The sequence below is a fragment of the Micrasema longulum genome, unplaced genomic scaffold (genome assembly GCF_059751315.1).
Source record: "Micrasema longulum isolate JH-2025_06_02 unplaced genomic scaffold, ASM5975131v1 h1tg000047l, whole genome shotgun sequence".
In the NCBI taxonomy this organism is placed as follows: domain Eukaryota; kingdom Metazoa; phylum Arthropoda; class Insecta; order Trichoptera; family Brachycentridae; genus Micrasema; species Micrasema longulum.
Window position 1 is genome coordinate 402641 of NW_028277254.1, and position 27105 is coordinate 429745.

The 27105-nt window shown below is 31.7% G+C and overlaps 1 protein-coding gene across 1 annotated transcript in view; it reads left to right on the forward strand.

Moving 5' to 3' along the window:
- RhoGAP1A (Rho GTPase activating protein at 1A) overlaps window positions 1-23902 on the forward strand; it is a 48259-nt gene extending 24357 nt beyond the window's left edge. The window contains exons 8-20 of the mRNA XM_088228639.1: window positions 10450-10563; window positions 11386-11571; window positions 12524-12721; window positions 13372-13470; window positions 14187-14300; window positions 15370-15555; window positions 16236-16430; window positions 17366-17564; window positions 18139-18338; window positions 19163-19329; window positions 20048-20187; window positions 20671-20932; window positions 23309-23902. Coding sequence (XP_088084765.1) covers window positions 10450-10563; window positions 11386-11571; window positions 12524-12721; window positions 13372-13470; window positions 14187-14300; window positions 15370-15555; window positions 16236-16430; window positions 17366-17564; window positions 18139-18338; window positions 19163-19329; window positions 20048-20187; window positions 20671-20932; window positions 23309-23531 — 2283 coding nt within the window. The 3' untranslated portion in view covers window positions 23532-23902. The remainder of the gene's footprint in view (window positions 1-10449; window positions 10564-11385; window positions 11572-12523; window positions 12722-13371; window positions 13471-14186; window positions 14301-15369; window positions 15556-16235; window positions 16431-17365; window positions 17565-18138; window positions 18339-19162; window positions 19330-20047; window positions 20188-20670; window positions 20933-23308) is intronic.
- The last annotated feature ends 3203 nt before the right edge of the window (window positions 23903-27105 follow it).

Here is a 27105-nt window from a genome sequence, read left to right on the forward strand (position 1 = left end):
GTTTTTATTTGGTGTATAAATAAATAATTTAATTAATAACCCGTTCAACCGATGTGCAAATTACCAACGATGCGATATCCTTATTAATAATCAAATATTGTATTTATTTCATTAAAAAAACAAAATTAATTGCCCTTGCAAGCGGCGCTCTGTAGAATCCTCGCCACTTTATAATTAATCAAATATGAGTTTACCTTTTGAGCGTAGGAAAGCTTAGATGCCGAGATGCCTACCCGTATATTATTTTGATTACTTACCATCACAAGAATAAGCAGAATAAATTTAACTTAAAAACAATATGGCATGCAATAACAGTATTACGGATCTTGTATCCTTTGATATTATACAGATCGTCATCCAACTCCACCACGGCTTAATTCCTTTTTTAAAATCATAAAGTGATCGTGTTTTCTTGACCACACTAAACTGCCATTTTGTTTTCTACTTAACTGAGATGTTTTTCACCCTGTCAGTTATTCTTTTTAGCCTCAACACTGACTATTTTAGTGCATCTTCTCGGAAATTTGAGTTAATTTTCTGTTCGACTCGTAAATTCCTATGTCCGAATTTGCTTGCTCACCAATATGGTTTCGGCATTGTAATTGAGCATATTTTGATATTGTATGGTGCATCCGGCGTGGTGCAAATAAGCCATTTACTTGTACTAGAATAATAGATCATTTTATATTTATCAAGCTGTTCACATGAACTAAGTAAATAAGCCTTGATTTGACTCACTAACAAATGTGTTGAAATAGGGAAACAGGCTGTTTTTATTTTATTTTATGTTTTTATACATTTGCACGATTTAGACGCACTATTACATCTGTTTCTAACAAATTTCGTTTAAAAGATTAATATTTTGTAGATTTATTCAACCCGTACAAAATAAATAAAAGTGTTTTTTCCTTTTTTTATCCTGTTTTGATCATACGAAGCTTTTTTCAATTTTTTATATTTTTTATTGTCATTACAATTCTTTTTTTTTTTTACTAGTGCTTAAAAAATATATATATTATCTTCATGCAGTCGCCTTCTCTCTCAATACTTTTTTAATGCCTAGAGCAGCGGTTCATATTTTTTTTTGTCGACGGAACCCTAATTGATCTAACTTTTTTGGCCACGGAACCCTTATTGATCTAACTTTTTTGGCTACGAAACCCTAATTGATCTAACTTTTTTGGCTACGGAACTCTGATTGATCTAACTTTTTTGGTTACGGAACTCTAATTGATCTAACTTTTTTGACGGAACCTCATCTGGACAAAAAAAAGTAAATTAACGAAAATGTTATTTTTAAGACCCACGACACCTTATTGTTTGCATGTTTTAATGTTTGACTTGAAAAAAAGACTATATTTTGAATTTAAAATCTTTACTGCAAGTCATAGAATTAAGAATTCTTAATTCTATGCTGCAAGTATTTAATGTGAAGAATGATTTTTTTTTCAATGTTATTTTTAGTAGCACTAAAACTAGGTTAAATGTCCGACAGTTGAATACGAAGATCTGGAGCGGCCTTCGACTGCCTGTTTTCTACGACAATTACGCATACGCCCCAACTCTCGGAACCCCTACGACCCTTCCGCGGAACACCTTTTAGGAACCGTTTGTCTAGGCAGGTTATGTGCGCACATTAGTTTACAGTTGAGTCTTTTCGCGTTAATCATGGAGCAGTCCTACATATAATATGGTGGACATCCTGGAAGTCCGTCCATCGGACGGGCAGTAAGCATCTTTCTTTTTTTAAATCTGTGGAGATACTTCCTAAAGCCACCATGTTCCGACAACGTTTGTGTCAAATCATTAAATCGTCCAGAAATAATATATCCATGATTTCAACATATTTTATTTTTAAAAATATATATTTTCATTTTTTTGCCCGTATTGCATGATTGATATCTCATATTCTAAATATCATTATGCCTTTTCTTGTACTATTGAATGTATGACGTGGGAATATGGTAGTAGACAGGGAGGGTTAATTTTTAGGGCCTTTTTTGCCGATTATTCCGCGCGCTCATTTTCCATGTTACCAGCGTTTACTTTAATATCAATTTCGGCGTTTATTTTGTTCACATAGCTCTTATATTTCGTGAATAACTTAATATTTGAATAGTTTAATCCTCAAAGACTGGACATATTGCCAATTTTGCCGTGTCCATTGTTCTTATAAAAAAAAAGTTTAATGTATTTTCGAGTCTCATTGTGAATGAAGTTATGGACCCAGGAATGGGTCAGATTTTGATTAATCGCTATTCAATATCGCAAGTAAGTGCGACACTGTTTTCAACAGAATTACATATAAATCCGATTACTAATGCCAAAACAGAAAAGAGAGGAAACAACGTATTGAATTTTCCTCGTTCCTTTCAAAAACACTTGTGGCGTGTAAATAAAGCATTAATGTATACAACACCTATACCCCTGGCTTACGTAGAAAATACACTTAATAAAGAAAAATGCTATTCTACGAACTAATATGTTTAGATAACTACGGATGAATCAATTTCTTATATATATGTGTAATTTGGAGTAATTAATTCCGCGCGTATGTCATGTTTTCATGCTTTTCCTATCGTCTTTGGTGATCAACTACAAACAATTTGGTATCCGATTCTTATGATGCTAATTTTGTTTCCGCCGTCACCTGAACACATTGCATAATATGACCTACACAATAAACTACGTGCTTAAAAGTTCTAATTCAACAAAGATCTAATTACTTTGCAATACAAACACCATTTTTATTTTAAGTAGTCTTTAATGTGATTCTTTTCATTTCTTTACGGCCATTAGTTTTTCAAAAGATCTGAAATATATAAAAATAAAATATAATCCAATATTAAATGGTTAATGGAATTGGGTTGGAAAGTTAACGTATGCAATGAAGAAAATATTAGTTATATATTCATCCTTACATACTCGTAAATCAATTTAATCATAGGATTGAATGCAGACATTTTTATAGAAAAATCTCTGCATTAAATCGAATCCTACAAAAGGGGCCGGTTGCACCGAAAAAGTTTAAAGTCAAATAATAGTTGCGTTTTGGGCAAAATGAGTTCTCATGAAAAAAGACCTTTTTTATTTTTCATAGCTCGTAAACTATTCAATTTAGAATAATTGTATGATGGAGGTTAATTATTTGAATTTGTTTTTAAATTTTAGGTAAAAATTTGATTTAATATAACAAATTACAACAGGGATGGAGAACATTTTAGAGGGAATATGGAAGTCTATGAATTTACAGTTATGACCTGTCATTGGCTGGTTTAAGTGGCCACTTTACACTCTGTGTAACATTCACCATTTTGCCTATGTTTGAACATCCATATTTCTTAAATTATTCCATCTTTTGATTTTAGTGAAGTTAAAGAGTCGAAACCTTTATTGTTGTGAACAGATTCATCTGTTAATCTGAATGTCTCTCTAGGGGGTGATATCCAGTATTTTGTCTACAAACAATCGGACAAACTCAAAATATTGTAAGATTTAATATAGCTTCTTTTTTTAATGTATACTTGTGTTTTTCACTTTTAATAACAAACATTTATGTTTTAATATTTGCACTTTTCAATTTAATGATTTTGTTAAAATGTGTACCCCACACACAGGCCATGCCTTTGTGGGATTTTTTGCTTATGTGATAGTGTATTTTGTTTTTCTAACATTTATTGTAATTATCAAATATATATAATAAATTTAAAAAATTAAAAAAATATTTATTTGGAAAAACAAAAGAAAATTCATAATTTAATAAAATGTATGAGTTCAATTAAAGTTTTTCACGACTATATAATACTTTTTGTAGACATACTAATGAACAAATTAAAAATGTGTATGAGTATATAAAAATATTTTTAAAATACCCTCTCGTAGAGTTAAATTAAATAATAATGATTTTGTTCCCAAACCGTTAGGAGGTATGAAAAGGATAAGAAAAGATTAGGTTAAAAGATTGGGGTGAAATAGGAAAAAGGAGGGATTCTGTTGAGGAGATTACCCTTAAAATGCCTATACAGAATAGAGACATGAGAATAACGTGATAGTAATACATATTTAATTAAAGTAGTTCTAATAAAAATAAAAAAAATGAGAAAGTTTTGAATCAAATATATCAAGAGAGGAACAAATTTTGTTATATTCTGTGCAGATACGGTTAATGAAGGAATTTCGAGCGAAATTATTGGATGGTACAGAATTGTAAAAAAGTCGGACTTGTCTGGTCTGGTAGGGCAGTTTAGATTGATGTTTTCCAAGAAATAAGTACTTCAAATAATATAATTCTAGATCTTGTATATATATGTATTTATGAATATGTGTATACTAGTAAGTAAATATTATTATGTTCGTCTGCTCTTTCTTTAAATTAACTTGGGTATTATTATATGTATTAAAATGAAATTGTCTAGCTTGGAACGGGATATGTACCCTTGTTAGCTAGGCAAAGCTTTTAACAAAAAAATGTAAATGTATCTATAAATATATTTTTTTAATACTTACAAAACACGCCATATTGCCTATTTTGATAAAAACGCAACGATCGTTTCACTTGAAGCATTTTTTACTCAACTTTTAGTGGCGCAACTGGCCCGTAATTGTAGACAGTTCATATTCCAAAGAAATGTATTGTGCGATAAACAAAAGTTCATAGTCAATTTGTGATTATTTAATTGGTTTGTTAGGAGTGGTCATCCTAATTCTGTCGACTTAGCAATAGACATCCCTCTAAAAATGACGTATTTCTTCACGCTATCCACTGATTGCCGCTAAAGTACCTCGGATTATCTCCAATACTAAATGGTGTATCCAATTCCCTTCTTTTACCGTTTTTATTTATCGATATACTTTGGAATAATGCATTTTAAATACACAAAAATATATCTAAATAACGTATACGTATTCGTGCATAATCGCTAAAAAAAATTATCACTCGAAACAATAAGTGTTGTTGCTCAGCTTTTGACAAGAAAATGGCAATATTTCTACTAATAATCTCAATATGTTTAACCTTTTGCTTGTCGAGATACCTACAAAATATAAAAGAGTTGTTCTTTTTTCTAATACCGTATATTACTTGTATCTAAATACTGTCGAAGTTATAACTTTTTTTATAAATTAGACCATCCATCGTAATAATGATAATCGAACAAATAAACAAATCTTACCAAATATTTATATGCGAGTCATATATTCTATCTCCTATTGAATTGCCGAAAATGTGTGTAGGAAGTAGACTTAATATTGTAACCACCGAATTCCAACACTTTTTTACCGAAAAAATAATAAAACATGATGAAAAACAAATCGGGTTGTGGTCCTGTGGCTAGTGTCTCGGACTCATGGACCAAAGGTCCGTGGTTCGAATCCCACTCTACCCCACTTGATTCCCATGTTCTAATAGTGAGTTATTTACAATTTGTTGAAAATGGCCTTCAAAATAAAATATTTGGATAAATCATAAGAACGCAGAGACAGTTTTTCTCGATTTTCTCAAACTTTTAGTCTATGGAATTGTGCCCCTTTAACATGGATCGATTAATTTAATCTAAAGAGATGTCTTTTTGTGCAGCAGTGACGAATTGTATAAATTTTAAGTGTAATTTTTAAATATTACGATTTACATCTCGCGTAGATACATACGTTAATTCATTACTAATCAAAATGTTAAATACGGCTTGTATTCAAATCATTCACGAAGTGACGTAAACTTATCCACCAATGCGCAAATTTATCAAAATAAGAATACAGCATCGAAGTTTGTTAGCTAAAAAATATTAAAGGTAAATTATTACCTACTGGGTTTTTAAAACAATAAACTCATTTGCTCTTGAGACGTATTTTATTATGATAACATGTTTTTCAAATATGTTTTAAATATGAATGACGAGGAACGGAAAAAAATTGCGATCAATTTATTATCTTATGATTCTACGCAAGGGCAGCTTTAATTTTTTCTAAATAAATATTTTCTCCCTAATAAAGCGCTCGGATCTAAAAGGTTAAGTTCTTTTATTATTTTATATACAAAATTGTGCATTCTACATTCTGCCTTGTGTTAAGTATTGTCATGTAAATAATTTAATGATGCTTGTTATCACGTGGTAGTTGCCGATTCCAATATTCGGTTTTATTTTCGTTTTGAACGGAAAACCCGAGAAAATCATTATTCAAATAAACGTCGTAACATCCAAATAGTCGAACGCGATATAGTTATTTTCGTATTTGCTGGCAAAAAATGTTTTCATAAGAACTCAAATACGCATTTCAATAAAATTATACAAAAATTTGAGTCCTCGACCAATCTATCGAAAATGGTTTTAAAATGTACTACATGTATTAATTTAATTTCATCACCATACACTCGTTCGTACCCTATGGTTCATAAGGCACCGCGCTAGTACTCGAGAATGAATCCAATAATTGTCAACGACCCCATTACGCGGTCTCCGTGGTGTAGTGGTCAAGACGCTTGACTCACGCACGGAAGGTTCCGGGTTCGATTCCCGGTGAGAACACAAAAATAAAAAATGTGATTTTTCTCAAGCCTGGGTTCTCTGTGATGTAATTCACCACTGTAATTAGGCCTCCTGGCCTGTTGTGGTGCAAAAAAAATGTCAAAAAAAATACTTTCGTGTGTTTATTCACTTTATTTAGGTTTGATATTGGAGCCTCGGTGTCTGAAATTTCGGGTTTATTTTTTACAAATATTTGCAGCTTCTAATCGTATATTTTATTAGTTCAAAATTAAGTCTTTTAAATAAGGGTCTTTTTTTTCGTAATGTTTTGGTCCAAAATTTTTTCAACACCTCAGGTAAGTAGCGTCGAAATGTCGATGTGTTTTGTCTAGGAATTTCTCTTATCTTATATTGGACCTTGCATTCCACAGTTTTTTTTCAGTTGCGCGGCAAATTCTTTGTTTTCTACATAACAGGACTACTTGATGAAATAACTTTAAGAACGACTTCTCCGTGAAATAAAATTATTATTATTTTTTTTTTTTATTTGAAAATTTATTTATAAACCCTTACGGATTATTACATTCATATTACATAAAATAATATATACATTTTTCGTTTATACTCTGTTGTTCAAGATAATATTTTTTACATCTTTTGAAAAGTTTGTCTGAGTCTTTTGTTTAGTTTTGTCTGGTAGTTTATTGTATAATTTCAGTCCCTGGTTCATTAGTCTTGATTGTCCTTGTCTTGTTTTAGAAAGTTGTTTATGGTATTTGTCTGATATTCTCGTATTATGTCCATGTTGACTACAATTTTTTACTAGTTTTAGTTCTTCGTCTACAATTACATTAGTGGCTAATTTATGGATAAATGTTAATGATTCTAGTTGAAAGAGTTCAGTTATATTTAATTGCTTAGTTTGTTTAAAAAGTTCTCTAGTTGCAGTTAAATAGGGAAGGTCATATACTAACTTTAATATTTTATTTTGTTGTCGTAGTCTGTTTATGTCATTTTGATATCCTGCTCCCCATAATAGTTGCGTATAACATATTTTAATGTCTTGCAAAATTTTCGTTTACTTATTTTTCTAATCGATGTATGATGCCGCTATGCTTTGACATATTTTTCTTTTAATGGGGAACTTCAGCCCTACGGGAAATTGGATACGATAAATGTTTTTCTTGCGCGCGGTAAAGTTTCCTGAAATTGTACGAAAAAAATAATAAAAAACATTTAAATGAAAACGCTCTACTTCGAATGACGTCACTGGTTCATATGAATCAACCTATGATATGAGAGTTATGGAAGATTTCCGCTTTGCTTGCCGTGGATGGACCAATGGAAGGAACTGATCGAGAATAACCGGAAAAGAACGTCTGACGTTATTTCAGAAATACGAAACATTAAAAATTCGTAGCGCTGATAATACGATACATATTTTTTTTATAAATTGGCTTAGTTTAATAGTATATTAATACATTTTTAAAAAACCACAGAACTTCCTCATTTAGAATAAAATATCTGTTTGTGCGTTGCTTAAGAAAAATAGGAAAGTTATCTATTATCGTAATGTTTCGTATTTTATACATTGTTGGGAGTAGGTTTTGTTATTTTCCATAATGTTTTACGCTATTGTTTTAATTTTATTTGTTTATTATTTAACAATGGTAAATACATTTCTTTATAATATATACAGGTACAATTGAAATAAAATATAACTAAAGAATATTAAACTAGGACAAAAAATTAATGACAATTACTACAATAATTACTCCAGACAAGACCTGGTCTATCTTAGTGATTGTTTAAATCTAGAGAGACTCGCACCAAAAAAATCCAGATTTTGTCTCGAGTTTACAATGCGACACAATCGGAACATTGGTGCATGCAAGCCATAGTTTGTGCTGTGCTGATCAAGGAACAGCACATTATTATTTCGCAACCGGCAGATCGGAACATTGAATGCCACTTGTTCCAGTGACGATGGTGCATCGATCAAGTCATTTAGTAAATAAAACATAAAAACGGAGTCAATGTTATTTCTACGTTTTTGTAGAATTAATTTTTTTTTAAAGAAATATTTGCGTTCTTATGATTTACCCAAATATTTTATTTTGAGGGCCATTTTCAACGAGTTGTAAATAACTCTCTATTAGAAAACAGGATCAAGTTGGGGTAGAGTGGGATCCGAACCACGGACCTTTGAGCCGTGAGTCCGAGACACTAGCCGCGAGACCACAACTCGATTAATTTAGTTGTTTTAAAAAATTTTGTTTAGTAAAGGGTCTATGAATTCGATTTTATAATTTAAAATATTTTGTTTCTTAGGGCAGTAATTATATTGTATCATTCGGGAAAATGTTAATTTGAAAATATTAATTTAGTAAAATGTAAAAAATCCTGTGATTTTTGTCAATGGCCAGTTTTTTTTATGGTATTCTTAACGAAAGTAACATATTAAAATAGAGATGGAGATCATTTCAGGAAAGGAAATATGAAAGCCTGGGTATTTACAGGGCTCAACACCTGACATTGGCTTTCTTCTTGGTGGCCACTTTAAACCAGCCAATGACAGGTCATAAGACCAGCAAATACCCAGACTTACATTTTTATTTATCCATAATGTTCTCCATATTTGTTGTAACATGTTCATCTTAATAACTCCCTAGGGGCAGTCTTTGTTTACAGCATTTTGACAAACTTAAAATCTTGTTTCTTAATAAATTTTTTTCAAGGTTTTTTATGTTTTTGTTTTTTATTTTTTTTAAAATGGTTTACGAAGACAATATCTAAATTTCGCCACCATTTTCTATACATCATTATTATTTCAATATATCATAGTATGTACAGACCACTGAATATATCTGTGGTACAGACCATTCAAATACCTTCAAATAAATAGTATTCATATAAATCATTCTAGTGTGCCACAATTTTTTTTAATGTTCACTTTGTTGAACATTCAAATGCATGTATATTTCTAAATCCTGAAAAATTTGCAAAAATGCACCATGCACCGCATGAAATCTGAGCAATCTTATACCAGTTTTATTTTTAATTATATGTTTTCAATAATTACTATGCCATTTTAAATAATTATCAAAGTCAATAATTTATTTTTTTATTAATATCCCTACAGAGATGAGGTAGAGTTTTTTCAAATTCAGGATTATGGATATTCGAGCGTTTACAGGGCATTTACTTGCTCTGTACTTGATTCTTAGTCATGTCTACCTCATAGTGCATAGGGCACTGGAATTAAAACACCATTTTAGTGATATCTTGATTAATCAAATTTAATTAACACGGACAGGCGTCGTGGCGCAGTTGGTTAGATGGCTATCTGTGAAATTGGCGTCGCGGGTTCGATTCCCGCCAGTTGCAAGAAAAAAAATCCAAGAAAGATTTTTTCTCAATTGGTCTGGGTGTTGTGGTGTATTTTTCATTACCTCCTTCCATATCCCTTCTATCCCACCTGCTGACAATCCTCAAAATAGAGGCTGCATTGCAATATTTCATTGTTCCTGAACTGGCACCTGAAAAGGAAAACTGATCACCTTACCTTCCAGTAACAGATGATCGAGATACACTCAATTTTATTTAGCAATGCAGTGCCTTATGCACCTCCAGATGTGGAAAAAAGTTTAATGATGATGACTTGGAATGACCCCGATTATAAAAATTTGGGTTAATATCATAAAAATAAAAATGTATTGAACAATAATTTAATAATTAACAATTTTTTTTTAATGTTATAATTTAATGTTTGACATTTCTACCTCTAATGGAGCAAGATGCTTGCATTTAGAGACGGAGTTTGTGTGGGAGGGAATTGGATTGTGAGAGTATACAAAATAGATTGAGGTCCACTTTTACTGTGAACATTGACTTGTCATAACAAAACAAAACAATTAAGATAATTAAGTATTACAGGGTTTTTACTTCTGCTCCTGTATTTTAATTTTGTTTTCTCTATTTTCCTCAGGAGTGTGCTGGCAACAATGTGGAGGCAGAGAGACTCACCATGCACAGGTGTATTGTTTCCAGCATCATAGAAAGCGAAACTGTCTATGTGGAATGTCTATACGTAATGGAAAAGGTGTGTTTCAAAATTTTTTTTTTTTTTTTAATTTATGTCCGAGTCTAAAATAAATATTGGTAAATGGTTTTTAGAGCAACAAATCAACAAGGCATATGAATAGAATATTCGGAAACCCCGTAACTCAATAGAAGTATTTTAAAGGGGTCTACAAAAAAAACTATTTACTGACTTTTAATTTGGGAATTTTATATTTTTATAAATAATTTTAAAGTGGCTTGACTTGTATATACTTTTAAATTAACAAATATTTTTGTGAGAAATACGAAAAATTTAATTTTTATTCATATTTATTTGAAAATTAAATAGGGAAACCTAGCTGCTTATTTTGCAAATATTTTTATTACTTTATTGCTGTAAGTTATAATAATAAATATATAATGTGGAAAAAATGTTGTTTGTAAAGTTAATGCATTTATTGCATATTAATAATTTTAATTCAAAGCATCAAATTCCTTAGGTTTGTTATACTGTTTCTTTGCTAAATCAAGAGGTTTTATAATAAAATATATATTATTAATTTTATGAAGATATCCACAAAAAATATTTATATGTATTTATTTATTTTGCAAATATTTTTTTTACATCGGATCAACAGTGGTCCCAACAAGTCAGTCAAATGATGAAAGAAATATTAATGAAAAGTCAGGCAAAGAAATGCCCGTTCTAGGAACCTCACTTTACAAAATTATATATGTGTATATGCAACCAAAATTATATCTATATGTAGGTATGCTGTAAACAATCAAACCAGTCTGGCTGGCGCTCTATGACTTTTTGTAATATTAATTTGTGCTTTTATTTCTTTGTTCATTTTTCCAGTACATGAACGCAATAAAAGCAACTCTGCACTCATCGCAACCTGTAATAACAGAGGAGGAATTCAACACAATATTCTTTAAGATATCGGAACTACACGACCTTCACAAGAGTTTTCTAAAAGGTCTACAGAATGATGTGCAGTCATTTGATAGTCCACTTTCTGTTGGCATACATTTCAAAAAGATGGTAAAAATTATATTATATCTATACTTTTGTTTAATTTCTTGTAATTTACACACATACATACCAAAAATATGATAGGTGTAGTGTTTGATCCTCGCTAAATTTTGACAACGCATACAAAAAATAACTATATGCTAGATTTATTGATCAAACTGTGCTCACATTAAATTAATTTGAATTCGAAAAAAAATCATGCCATAAGTTAGAGCGACATGAAATTTAAGTCATTATAGATGCAATTTTCTAAGTCAATGATGGTATTTTTTAACCAAATTTTTCTCGGTCTTTTTTAGTACATATAATCAAACTTTTTAATGTTGAGTCGTAGAGATGTGAAATTTCAAATCGACATTTTAAACTCACTTACGGTAAATCCTAACAAATTGAAATTGAACAACAACTTTTAAAATGCCATTTCTAGTTCTATCATGCTGTTTTCAAACAATTTTTTCTCGGACTTCGATATAAAATAAAACCCACTAACTCTAAATACATGTATAGTCATAGCAATCAATCAAATGAATTGTACTTTTGCTTAATTAATTGAAATAATAAATATACTATTAACACTATGTACATAAAATAAATATTCTAAATGAATGCCTCGATACGGATGCCTAGTGAAGTGATCATAAAGAGTTTATATTTGTATTAAAGAACATAAATACAAATTTTTAACATTTTAAAAAATCGAACCATAAAATATTTGGTTTAAATTGTGTTTTAACACTCCAATATTTCATAGTCCCTGTACTAGCATCTAACTTGTAAGACTGCTCAACGTGATCTCATGTAACAAATAAACAGTATGCACTGCAATTGCCAAAACCTTCTCAAATTTAACATGAAAATTTATTAGCCTCCCACCAATCTGATATTACATAATGAAATGAAACCGTTCACTAGCAAGCATTATGTAATTAAAACACTTTACCAAATTTATATATTTTTTTAGGCGGAGAACATCAATATTTACGGCGCGTTCCTGCACAACTATGGCTGTGCCACAGGTGCTGTGAGAAAGTGCTGTACCAGCTCCCCTCAGTTCCGGGATCTGACTCAGCACATTGCTTGTCGGGGGCAGCCCATGTCTCTGGAGGACCTGCTCCATAAACCAGTGGCAAGAGTCCAGAAGAACGCTCTAGTATTATATGTAAGTTGGATTGGTTAAGAAGGAAAATGTAATAATCTTTAAACAACCATTAAAAAAAAAAAACTTAGAAAAACATTATTTATTATCAATTATGCTGTTCACTACCTTATATTTTTAAGGGACTATTGTCATTTTTCCATGTCACAAAATAGAGCTATTTTGTATACGAGATGAGACAAACAATCTTTGAATGGAACTAAACAAAAAACCTATTTCATTCATACATACCTTTTAAGTAAAAAATGGAAGATTGAGGTTTTTCAAGTTTACGTATGACAATTTTTTTTTATTGATATTGCTGGTCCAAATGTTTTGTTCGCTGTTGAATGAATATAAAACATCAATAGAGCCATTTCAAATTTAGTTATTTGAAATATTATATGCAGTAAGGTAATGAGTTGTCAAATAGGAGTCACAAATTGCACCCATAAATCATACTCTAGTAATCAGTTATCTGCCCTGTGTCTACCATTATGAGTATTGACGACCACTTTAAATATTCATGTTTATCTCTGCCTATTTTTCAACTCTTTTTTATACATTTGCGTAAAGTGATTCTTCCTCTCGTTATCACCACTCCTTACACTGCAGCAGAACTAGCTAATGATAATTACTATAACCATGTTACATTAATGAAAATGCTTTTTCAGGACCTTCTCAAGTACACACCTGTATCACACGTAGACCATTCCATGTTAACAGATGCTTTACATATGACACAGAGATTCCTGGATGAATTCAACTTCACGGTAAATATAATTTACTTTAACATTATTTTTTTGAGTTATGTAATTTATTGTACTCTTTATTATTTTGCCATTTATAATGTGGAACTTCGTGATTGTATAGTAATGAATTAAAGGTTTGAGCATACTGAACAATAAATGTGTTTATTACAACTCACGATGCATAATTTTGTTTATCAGATATCTGTTGGGAATCAAACTTAAAAATAAGAAGTTCCCGACAACAACATATCTACAGCCATCTGCATACCCACATATCCTGGCAAGCTCATTCTAGATTTCGAAAGAATCAATTAGATCGGAGAAACATCTAGTTTTAGCATTTTACAACGGAGGTGGAGAGCATTTTAGATAAGGAAATAAGAAAGTATATGCATTTACGGGGCTTATGACCTTTCATTGGCTGGTTTAATCTGCCGCTTTAGACACCGTGTAACATTCACCATTCTGCCTATCTTTGAACATACATATTTATTCAATTCTTCCATCTGTGGATTTCTGTAAATTTAAAGACCTGAACCCTTTATTGAAGCGGGTGAGATTCATTTGATGTTCTATGTGTGATAGCTTCAAGAATTTTTGTTTTACATATGTTTAAACATTATGATCAATATCATTCAATTGTATTGCTGTTGTGCTTTTAGATTCTGCAGACAGGAACATTTTTATTTTTATTTTAAATTCACTAATGTTAGTGTTATAATTGTATATTTTTACAGGGCGCTCATAGAAGATTAGTCAAAAACTCCTTCATAGTGGAATTAGCCGATGGACATAGGAAACTGAGACATTTGTTCTTGTTTAATGACGTATTAGCATGCGCCAAATACAAAGTAAGTAGTTCTCTACGAGACTAACTGTCACTATTTGTTGCATAAATTATTCATAACATCTGTTTATTATCGGTATATGAATATTATCTAATTGCTAATATTATGCAAGTATTACGCCAAAATAATTCACATCATTGTATTCCAGGTAGCGAACCTGACAGTGCTTTTAATGTGTATATCTTACAATTTAAAATTAACATACGAAGTAATGCATATATTGCATCATTTATTCTCTTTTTTTTAATTTTACGTTTCATTGTATGGTTAAAATAATAAAAATAAAAAATTAACCACATATTTATTTCTTTACTTAATTTTATGAAGACATTGTTAAAATTATAAAATAGGATTTTATAATTTCTAAATTTTACCTTGAAAAAGGAACACGTAATAGCTCTAAATCCTGTCGGTAATTAAATAAATAATAAGTGTATATTACTTGCAAACCTGGCAAAATCCAAAATCTTAAAATAAGATATGAATTGAATCTTCTTCAGAATACAATTTTTTACAATAATTATAACATTGTCAGTTTAAAATACGGCTTTATTTGTGGAATCTGACTTTCGAATTATTAGGTTTGTTGTAAACATGGCAACCTTTACTTGAATATTGCAAAGTTGGCAATCTCCAAAATTAAATTAATTATTTCACTTTTGTTTCTTGATGTAATCATGATTATTTCATCACACATATAAAACAGGTCACAATAAAAGTTTGAATTATAAAAAAAAAGTTGAAGCTACTTTTGTATTAGTTTTTTGTGATTTATTCTAAATAAAGATAAGGTTTTGCTGGGTTGGCAAATAATACCCTCAAGTGTTTAAAAACCAAGTGGTTTTATTTAAATTATACAATGAATAACCACAATGTTAGTGCTTCAAATATTACATTTCATTGTTCATTTTCATTTTAATATTTTCTTTAGTCAGTACGTTTTTCCTAAATTTAATTTTTTCATGTTTTTGGTAATATTGTTTTTTTTATAAACTTACATATTTCAAATTTTTCTAAAGAGACCATGCTTATTTGTGTATCTTTTTAAAAATAAACTTTTATTTATACACAGGCCTCCGGAAGAGAAAAATTTACATTTGAGCTAAAGTGGTTCATTCCATTGCAAGACATTGTTGTATACGAAGAACCTGCAGCTGAACCAAAGGAAGCTTCTCCTCCCAATATTGTGTCTCTCAAGTCACAAGCTTGTACTGTCCGAGACCAGATTCTGATGGAAGAAAAGGCTTTGGATGACAAGGTTTGTTTTACCTTAGTATTCGCCCTCTCTTCTAGTATCAATCTGACCTTGTTTACTCGGTTGCATCCTTCTCCATATCACGGTTATCAACGGCTCTTTTATTTTAACTAGACATGTCTCATATTTCCTTTAATTTGGGCAAGATGCGGTTGATCCGTTGCGAATGTCTTTTATGCAGTACATATTTAGCATTTTTTCTGTATCCAGGCTGATAAATAATACAGTTTTGTATGTGAAATTGGACTTAAAAGCTGGACATTTTACATTGAAATATTTCTAAAGGTACTCCTGCAATTTGGAGTGTCAATTCAGTACCTTATGCACCTATACTATTTCACTTTAATCAAGGTCTCACCCCATCTTGTAGGTCATCACCAAAACAAGTCCAATACTACATTCATAGTTGTGGTGTCATATACTGATTTTCAAACAGAACCGTTTCTATTTTTGTTCATATTAATTTTGGAATAATTAGCTTGTGAAGAATAATAATATATTATCCATTGATGGTATCAGTCTTCGTACTTAAACAAAACCAACATTCTTATTTGAATATTCAACAAATGATCTCATTAATTTATTTGTTATCTGTAAAAATCGATAATACTACACTGTTATGTTTCACCGTTTTGCTAATTTAAAAAAATAAACATTCATTAATCGATGCTCTTATATTATAGAAATTGCGAATAGGTGCCAACAGAGTAGCGGATAAACACCGGAAGAAGCTAGCAGATCTCGAGGGACAGCTGGTGAAAGCGTCTCCAAACCTCGTATTTAGAGTTGGTTCAAAATCCACCCAACGGATGCAGACCTTTTTCCTCAGTTCTGATTTTGAACGAACTCAGTGGATTGATTCCATACACTCTCTTCAGGTATTCATTGAATTTCTCACCAAGAAAATTAAAATAAAATGAAAAAATTGGTTTATTGATAAAATTCTATTTTCAATCATTATTAGGTATATAAAACTCAGCTCTTGAATTAATTTGGAAAAATTTGTTGCAAGTTGTGAGGTAAACATTTCTTTTACTTTCTGAACTGGTAAAGCTTAGCATACCGTAGACAAAAATTGGATTAGCCAAATATTAATGTAAAAATGTTTTTACTTTGTAGATACTCTGATTATAAATAAATTTGTATATGCAATATATTCAGTGAAAAGTCCCATTTGGCGCGAATAAATAAATAAGGTCTCTTTAAAACAGTCTTTTTATTCTCTACACTTTAAATGATTTTTTTACTGGATGAGATGACTTGACGATGGTTTGACTTTGACTTTGTGAGGAATGAAGTAATACGAAAACGAACTCAGAAAACTAATGACAACTGTTATCAAGCGGAGGCGACAAGGTTGGGCGGGCCATATACTGGGAATGTCTCCCGAGAGCCTTAATCACGCTTGCCTACTTTACAAGGCATCAGGTTCTCGACGTCCACTGCTGTCTGTTCGTCAGCAGTTTATGGCAAAACCACAAGACGTGAACCTGACTCAAGAGGACGCACAGGAGCTGGCAGCCGATAGAGGCTCTTTGTGGACACCATATGCTCCAACTAAGGGGCGGACATGGAATGATGTTGATGACTTTAGTTGTTTGTTAGTTATAAGATTTTGCTTTATTTATCTCATACGTTATCAACACATAGATTTCCATAGCCCATAAAAATAATTTTATGGAAATTTACATTCTCCATCACTTGAGATTATTCCATGTTGTTTCTCATAATATATCATTGAAATTTTTATGGGTATATGATAATTAAATCAAAATCATTTCGCTTTGGACTGATCGATGATGAAAATTTTCAGGCATCAGCTCCGCCCACTCAGTCGGGCTCTCCCCCCTCCATGCTTGACCTTCAGGCTCATGTGAAGGCCTGCCGCTCCTACCTAGACACAGAGATCCGATCCTCCTATCTAATGAGATCCAGTCGAGATGAGAGTTTGCTGCTGGGAGATCTGCATCTTAACATTGGAGAGATTATGAAACCGATGGAGACACCTGCTGGTATTTATGAACATATATTTAAGTATGTATTAATTACTAATATAATCGCCTTTTTTGTTTGTATCCCGTGTTATGAATTTATCATTTTTTTAAAATAAATATTTGAGTTCCCAAATATTTCAATTTTGACATAATTTTCAAGTCATGACTAGAAAAATTGGAATCAAGTTGTGGTAGAACAGGATTTCTTGAACTTCAGACCTTTGATATGTAAATTCACTCTCGATATACAAATTACACTTATACTGTGCTGTGATCATATGTTAGTTTATTTAATAGATCTAATTAATGGTATGATTGTATCAAAAAATATATTAATTGGAGATCAATAATTATGTAACACAGGTTATTTTTATGAACTGAAACAGAATTGTTACTTACATAAATTTATTTACACAATGATACCTAGTAATTTACATTTACAAATTTAAAACTAAAGTTTGTAAATAACTATTTTTTTAATGAACCCGGAGAGTGTTAACTCAGAAGAAGGCAGATTGCTTTGCTACAACTTACTAACATACTCATACTTTTCCCAATCGTAGCTACATTATTGTGAATTCTCTACTTCCAGATATGTATGTGTGTGTGGAGGTAGACTCGTATGGACACTACTTCCGCAAGGCCAAGAGCCGTCTCGTGTGCCACTCAACTCAGCCCAAGTGGAACGAGATCTATGTCATAGAATTGGAGGGCTCCCAGCATGTGAGAGTCCTGCTGTACGAAGACGGAGGCGGCTTGCGACCACAACTCAAGGGGAAGTGTACACTAGAGGTAAGACAAATTCGTTTAATTTATTGTTTTTAATCATTATACACAATTCGTTCTGTGGCAACATTGATAAATTATAAAACAAAACATTAACATGAAGATACAAGACACAAATACAATGTACAATTGTCATTCCATTACTCACATTGACCCTTAATTAGTAGTTTTTGATTTGGAAGAGAAGATAAGCATTTGGTGACTGCACTAATGGTTGCGCAATTAGACGATAATAATGAGTGGGATATTCGAGCTACAATTTGACTTTCGAGAAAAAGATTGCTTTCGAAAGTCTCATCATCATACCCCTTGTCTGTATCTGGTAGTGCAAAGTGCACTGTATTAGCACTACCACACCCAATGCAGCGTACATCGATCATCTGTTATGTGAAGGTAAGGTGATCAGCCGTGCGCTCCAGGCGTTAGTCCAGGAATATGAAATATTGCAGTGTGGAACCACCTTCTTAATCAATATTTCATATCGAACTTCCCAGAAATCGAACCCGAGACCTCAAGCACGATAGGCGAACGCGCCAATCACTACTCAACGTAACGGACTTATCTTTCTTCATTCAAGATTTTTACCTAAGAGCAGCCATCGAGTCGAAAGTGCTTATCCATGATTCTTGTTACGTTTCACACTTGAAATTATATTCTTAATCTGCCAGGACAAAGAGTCTAATAATAATATTAAACTGTTTTCAAAATTTTTCAACCCAGTTTAAATTTGACTTAAAAACTATCATGTCCACTCCCCAGCTACAAAAAGATAAAACGAAAGAACCAGTTTTATCATTGAACATATTTATTTATTACTTTTATTTTTGCAGTTGAGTAGACAATGGCTCGGTGAACAGCAATGCTTCAGGACTTTAACTCTGGGAACGTCTTCGATGACAATTTGGATGAGGTTTGTCCCATCAGAAGTGACATTAAGGAGAGTTCCCACCGCCAAGCCCGGAGGATTGTTTGGTGCTAAAATACAGCAAGTTTGCAAGTGAGTATGATTTTCATACCTGAACTATGTATAATTTATTATATATTGTTTGAGGCAAAATGTGAAAATTCCACCACCCACTAGCCATTATTTCAAAGATTTGAATTTAAATTGCCGCTTTAGAATCAGAAAATTGTAAATATCACACTATCCTCGATTAACATCAAAGGATTGCATTGCTGTTTAATGATGCCATCATAAATTGTTCATAATTATATGCCTCTCAATAGATTGAGTTTTTCTACTGACATTTCTTGGTTAAACTGCATTTTAATTATAATAATAAAAATTTGTACATATTGTTTTATTCAACTTTTATTTATAATTTTTATCAGTGACCGGGTTTCATCGTTACCGACAGTATGACGATATCGGTCACGACGAAACCCGGTCACTGGTAAAAATTATAAATAAAAGTGGAATAAAACTAAATATGTATTTTTATTATTGTAATATGCCTCTTACTTTTTCAAACTTTATTAAATCATGCAGCCGTTATAAAAATAGACCACTGTGACAACCTCCAACTGAATATCAGGCAGCTTCTAACGAAAAAAATGCCTAAAGCATAAAGGCAGAATCGGCTATGATGGTTTTTATAACCTTCATTTTTATCTTTTAAAATTTAAAATGCGGATTCAGAAAATTACTAATTTTCTGTTGAAATTAAACTAGTTTTTTACTATTGTTATCCTAATATTATTTTTCCAATTTTTAGGAGGCAGAAACGCGACATTCCATTCATTGTGACATCTTGTGTGAGAGAAGTAGACAGAAGAGGAATGTCGGAGGTCGGGCTGTATCGAGTATCCGGATCTGCTTCTGACCTCTCCAAATTGAAAAAATCCTTTGAAACAAGTAAGTTTAATAAAAACTGTTCACATTCATATTTGCAACATGACTTATTTAATTCCTGGGAATGTAACACTAATTATATTTGCATAATTATATATGTATGTTTGTGTAAAAGAAGCGTGAAGGAATTTAGAACCGGATGAGGATTCAGTTGCTGGATTCCTGTAGATAATTTGTCAAAACTACCTACCTTTCAATCGATCAATTCAAGGGAGACAATTCTAGATGTTTAACGCCAATGGTATGACTGGCTGCAATAGTGGCCTAAGAAAATCGGGCTCACTCTAAGGCTGGCTACATACGAAGTCCGGACGTTTTGCCGACTTTGTTCTTGAATATATTTGATTCCGTTGTGAACTGCTAATTTTGCCTCGTGGAACAAACATTTATTTGCCATTTATTATTATTATTATTGCCATTTTTTAATATAAATTATATTACATAAATAGCTAGGAAAAAATCTTTTATACTGATGACTTTTTGCAGATTCATACGAGGCCGAGCAACTCCTGAAAGAAGTGGACATCCACTCGGTGACCGGCATCCTAAAGCTATACCTCCGTGAGCTCCCTGAAGCGCTGTTCACGGATGCCCTGTACCCCAAGTTTTTCCAGGCCTTCAGTGGAGGAGAGGGGGCCATAGGAGTCGGCAGTTCGGCCACAAGGGAAAGGGAACTCACCAAGTGCTACGACTTACTGCCTGATCTCAACAGAAAGTGTATTGACTTTCTGCTAAGTCATTTTATGAGGTAAGTGCAATATTCAAAAATATATCATGTGCTAATATGTGTACCACTTACTGACATTTTTCTAATGTCCACTGGTTTCATTCTGTGTCCGGGTGGACGAACAATACAGTCCTGTATGTGAAATGCACCCAGAACCCTAGATGAGTGTTTTTGACTAACTGCTCTCTCTTCTCAGCCTAGATTAGATTCCTGGAAGAGCCGATGTAAAATGTTATGAGGGTAGGCTGAAAACTCAAACAAAATGACCTTCAGAAATGCACCAGGTAGCATGTGGAAGTAACATTCTTCCTCTGTACGCATGCGCAGTTTCGAAGACGTTGCGTTCATCCAGTGTATTTTGATAAGTGGAGGTATTAACGTGTTCTAATGCTACGTCAACGTCAAAATTTTAAACTGCTAAAAAAGTGACTCCTACTGAGATTCATCATTGTTTAAAGGCTGTTAACCTTTTCCTCACTAAACACCCAAAAATTACTCATGATCCGAACTAAAAACCGCCTACTTGTATATGGCGTCAGGAGAATAAAACGTTGGAAGTGTTTATGATCGTGATATTTATTTATGTGTTTGCATACACGTATTATTTTACTCATTCGTCTATTTTATTCATTTTTGTTAGTTTGCCGAATGCTAATGTACATAAAGTGAAATTGACCCTTGTATTATTTATGTTTTTTTTGTTTTAATATTTAAAAAGAAAAACAACTATATGAAAATTCAGCTTCTTTTTTTTCTTTTTTATTTGTTAATAGAATATTAAAGTAAACCAAAGTTTTTGTATTTTTACTTTTATATATGTATCGTATTATCAGCGTTATGATTTTTTAAAGTTTTGTATTTCTGAAATAACTCTGCGTGTCACGTCAGGGGTTGTTATATGACAGTTCTTCCGATTGGTTCGTTTACGGTGACCAAACCTAATATCTATCCTACAAAGCTCGCATATCATTGGATGGTTCATATGAACCAGTGACGTCATTTCAAGTAGTGCATTTTTATTAAAATATTTTAATTTTTTTTCGTACATTTTTAAGAAATTTTACCATACAATTCAATGCTTTAATTTTTACCGCACGCAATAAATCATTTTTTGTATCCAATTTCCCGTAGGGCTGAAGTTCCTCATTGTGTTGACAATCTTGATCACCAAAACGTTTGAAATTTTTTGCCTCTTGATGAATGATGCAATGGTAAAAAAGGATCTCGTGATCAATTTTTGCTTTGAAAATAGAAAAAAAACCATTCTCACTTCAGTCACAATTTTAGCTCCGTATGCTGAAATTGAAATAATTTCATCAAGTTGAAAATAATGCTTCTCCATGCATTCGATTACAGTATTTGGAATATCCTCAATAATTCAAAAAGCCATAATCCTAGAAGTTCTTCTGTAGAACCTATAGACTAAATAATTTGAACAAAAAGTGTAACTTGCGCTGAGCCGCACTCGAGTGTAAAGAGCCGCATGCGGCTCGCAAGTCGCGGTTTGTCGACCACTGGGTTAGGGTATAATTAAAAGTAAATAATATGGAAATATTTCTCATTAGAAAAGCTTTAAAAAATAATGTGGCTTTGATCAATAATCAAACAACCTTTCAATATAGCCCATTATATGATGTTCCATTGTAATGGTCACCCTATACCTATTCAACTCACGACCCTCCCTTCATCCCCCCCTCTCTTTTTTCAACTATTTCTCCCTCAACATAAAATATTTTCATAACCTAATCAGTGTCAACAACTATGGTGAAAGTGTATAGTGGGTTTTGCATGTTGGTTTAATTTAAACATTTAGTCAATTTGACCACAAAGTTAATGCTTTAAATATTAATAATATTATTTCTAACAATAAGCTATACATGAGACATGAACATAACTATCACAATTCATTCAATCTAGATATTGTTAATCAATTATGAGATAACACAACATGAGAAGCTTAATTCAATTCTATCAATACTATCAAATTATCGACATTACATTAATTACACGGACAAGTTATTACAATTTTACCCAATTTACATAAGGGACAAGTTATTACAATTTTACCTAATTTACATAAGGGACAAGTTATTACAAGTTTACCTAATTTACAAAAGGGACAAGTTATTAGAATTTTACCTAATTTACAAAAGGGACAAGTTATTACAATAATACCTTATTAACATAAGGGACTACTATTTAATTTTATGAATTCAGTAATAGTCCTCTTATTATTAAATTTTCCTTTAATTTTTCAATATAAATACTGCATTTAGTGTACCGATGCAACGTGCACTACTAGATGCAGAACAAGAAGAAGATTTTTATAAAAATAATAAATGACAAAAACATTACATACATACATATATTTAGCATCTACATATTCAATTCTTTCAGGGTCAACCAGCACGAAGCAGAGAACAAGATGTCTCTCCACAACCTGGCGACCGTGTTTGGTCCCACACTGCTGCGGCCATCCTCTCGTCAGGACACGGCCAAGCAGAGGGATCTGCTGGCTGCCGGCACCGTGGACGTCATGGCCCAGGCCGGCATCCTCTACTGGCTGCTGCAACACCGCCACCTCACAACGAGAAATACCACAAACAAGGACGCTAGCTGATTGAAACATTAGATCGCGTATTCAACGCTAGGATCGTGTTACAGTAAAGAAATTATAGATATGCATTGACAAGGGTACGCCCTCAGAGTAATAATACGCCACCCGCTTATAGAGCCTGTTAAAACTGTTCTATGATTATCAATCACGGGTCGAGAATAGCAAGCGCAAACTGAAACCGTCCGGTACACGTTTGTCGTTTAACCAAAAAAAAAATAACGTTCTATGCAATAGATTGAAAGGGCATCCCCATAAGTGGGTATCGAATTATTACTCTGAGGGTTTGCCACATCAGGCCAAGAGGCGCAATTACATTTGTGAAAAATCACCAATATTCTAAGTATGTACGTAATTGAAAATAGAGAAAAAAAACATAATTTGCAGTTTTTTTTATAGTCTTCCCAAATATATTCTTTCCTAGTTCTGTTCACACGTTTGCTAACACTTTTTTCTCAGAGGATCCACTTATATGGGCACATATAACTTTATTATTTTTTGTAATATTTCACTTCCAATTGGACTGTTAATGGTTTGAAGTAAATCTTATTTGACAAGCATGCTGAGAAAAATTTGCTGCTGACTTTTTTTTATAGGGACACAATATCTCTTCCTAACATATCGTGGGTATACTGGCAAAAAGCTTTAACTCTCAAATCCCTGTTTTGAGAAATCAAGCATTTAAGTTTTGTTCCAATTTTACTCTTTTATATTTTATTTAAATATAGTAAGCTGTTAAGTGCTCATTTAAGAACGTGTTTTTAATTTTTCCATTTCTTAATTTTAAATAAAAGAAATATAAAGTTATTTAAAGCCTTTAGCCTAAATAAAATACCCGGTATACGACTTAACCTTAAATTTATTTTAAAAACTACAGATAAATGAAATTTAATATGACTTAGTGTATTTTGGCAGTTTGTAAAGCGTTAAAAACTTTACAAACCTGCATCATTAAGTCAAATTCGCATATTTTCGAGTTAACGTTTTTCGCCAATATACCCACGATATAATTAGTTCAGTTTCGCATATTTTCACTACCAATATCTTTTGGACGGACGGCTATAGCCGGCACAACCGCAAATGTGTTGCTGTGAAAGCCGCTATGATGAGATGTTTATTTTTGCCATATTTACAAAAAAATTGTATTTTCAGGGATTTAATTTTCTCACTGGTTGGTTTAAGTGAATACGTTTCACCTGTGTAACATCCGCTATTTTCCTTTGAACATTCCTCGCTAGGAATCTATTCGAACTTAAGCAAACAAATCTTTGATAAGTCATTTTCATTCAAGCAAATTCTTTATCAGAAGAATACAAAAAAATATGCAGTAACTATGTCTATAAACAAACTGTAAAGCTTAAACCGATTGTGGCTATTTCTAACATGCAGAATCTTTGTAAAAATTCAGTCAAACAAAAAAATTGAATACTTTTAGCTTATGAAAATAATATATTGTCCTTAAAATACAGTGGTACATTTATTATCAGTTTAATCTGCCGTCAATTCAACATCTTGTCAATGTATTCTCATTTCTTTTCCATTTGTCTTTAAATTCTTACCCTAGGTGTGTTTTACAAGCTTTGAATTACATTTTTTAACTATTTATTTAACATTTTGTTGCATTTCTAAATTTGATTACGTAAATTAAAAATACTTTTCTTTACCCGAATCTTTTCGCTACACTTTTTATAAAAGTATGTTTTGAGTGTCCAAATTGAAAACAATTCAATGGGCGTTATATAATATCGTTTTTATAAAAGCATTGTGAATGGCATTACTTAATGGTTCAAAATTCAATAGCCAGTTTATCTGTGACTCATTTCTATGTTTATTTTACACAAAGATATTGTAACTAAAAAACAAGTGTGTAAAAATATCCGGCTTAAACGGAATTAATTATTCAATTGTACCATACTGTTTTACATATTCTTCTTTTAATTCTCATTGTTAAATTGTTTAAATATTTTTAAAATTTGCAAGGCAGAGAGAGTACAAATGTAGGAATGTCTAGTATAAGTTTTGTATTTACTGTACCAGTGCGGAATGTGGAAATGGGTGTTATGCTGAATAAATTGGCTTATAAAAAGACTTCAGCTATTTCCAATGATTAGATGATATGTATGTTATTTGTGTTAACAACCAGAATTTAATGTCTAGAAGTATTTTTAAATTTCAGTATCATTATGGCGTAGAATTTGTGTTGAGAAAATATTTAACTAAAACATTTACTTGCATAAAGCAGTCATGCTCAGAATCACGGAGAACAAATTAATATTTATAATTTTAAAAGCGTAGTATTGCTGATGTGTTTGTAATATTTTGTTCCAAAATAGTAAAAAAATAAATTAAACTACCCACCATTAATGAATGGTGTTTTCAAAAATTCTAGGATATAAGAATTTTTCACTGTAGGAAAATTGACAATTACTATTATTGTTTGCCCACTTTTGTTAAACAGCGATAAAATATGTTTGATGCAAGAATTATATTTTTAAGATTAAAATCTCGAAAGGTGGAATCGCAACCGCAATCATTAATGGTGGTGAGATTTCAAATTTTTAATTTAATTGAACAGTAATATGCATTTACCATTTAACATTTAAGTTCAACTTACAAACACCTTCTGTATTAGGTAATCATCTCTTTCTCAAACAGGTATTTTAGTTTGTATTGTTATTTATGGTTACCTATTTCTGAAAGCCCAACGAATGTATGTTAGAAGATTAATAAATGTCCACGTAGCGCAGCTGTGTCAGAATGTATTGTCTAGGAGTGAATAGAAAGCTATAGAAATTTAGTTTAAGATTATTATTAACAAATATTGTGATGTTGACCCCCACTTATTAAAAAATATTTCTATTAATGAATATTTTTTTGATAATAAATATTTGGAGATAACTTGTCTATTTTTATGCAATAATACTAACATTCACTGACACAGAATTACAGTTGCAATTTACTATCCATATTATGGTTTTAGTTCAAATTGAAAGCACTGACTTCAGTTTTCACTACATTAACTATGTAGTGATCGCTTAAACATATGTTTATATCATTATCATTGAATGTTTTTCTACCACACTACTTTTTTCTTTCAAATCAATCATTAACATATGTATTTTTAAAATGGCAATCAAAATAGATTTGAAATTTAATTATTAAATGTATTACCTAAAATTAATGTGTACTGATAACATTATTGTAGATTTTTTAGTATTTTGTATTTTATTGAATAATATAATTTATGTTTAGTTGGGTGGGGAGAAAAGTGCCATTTTTCACATTAGATTGAATAATTCAAGCTCATGTGCATTTAGAGGAATTCTGAGTTTACCAACTTGTAATTACATTATTGCAGCATAGTTTTTATTTGAAAGAATGAAGTTATTCCCAGAGTTAAAAAAGATATTGTCAATTTTCTCGAGGAAATGGCTTGATACTTTTCACCCTATCCGCAGGGCGAAAAGTTCAAGGTGCGGGGTAAAAAGTATCAATACATAAAAATAAACAAACAACTCCCGTTAAAAACAAAAATAATCCTTTTATTAAAAAAAAAAAAGAAAAGAAAAATATAGTGGTA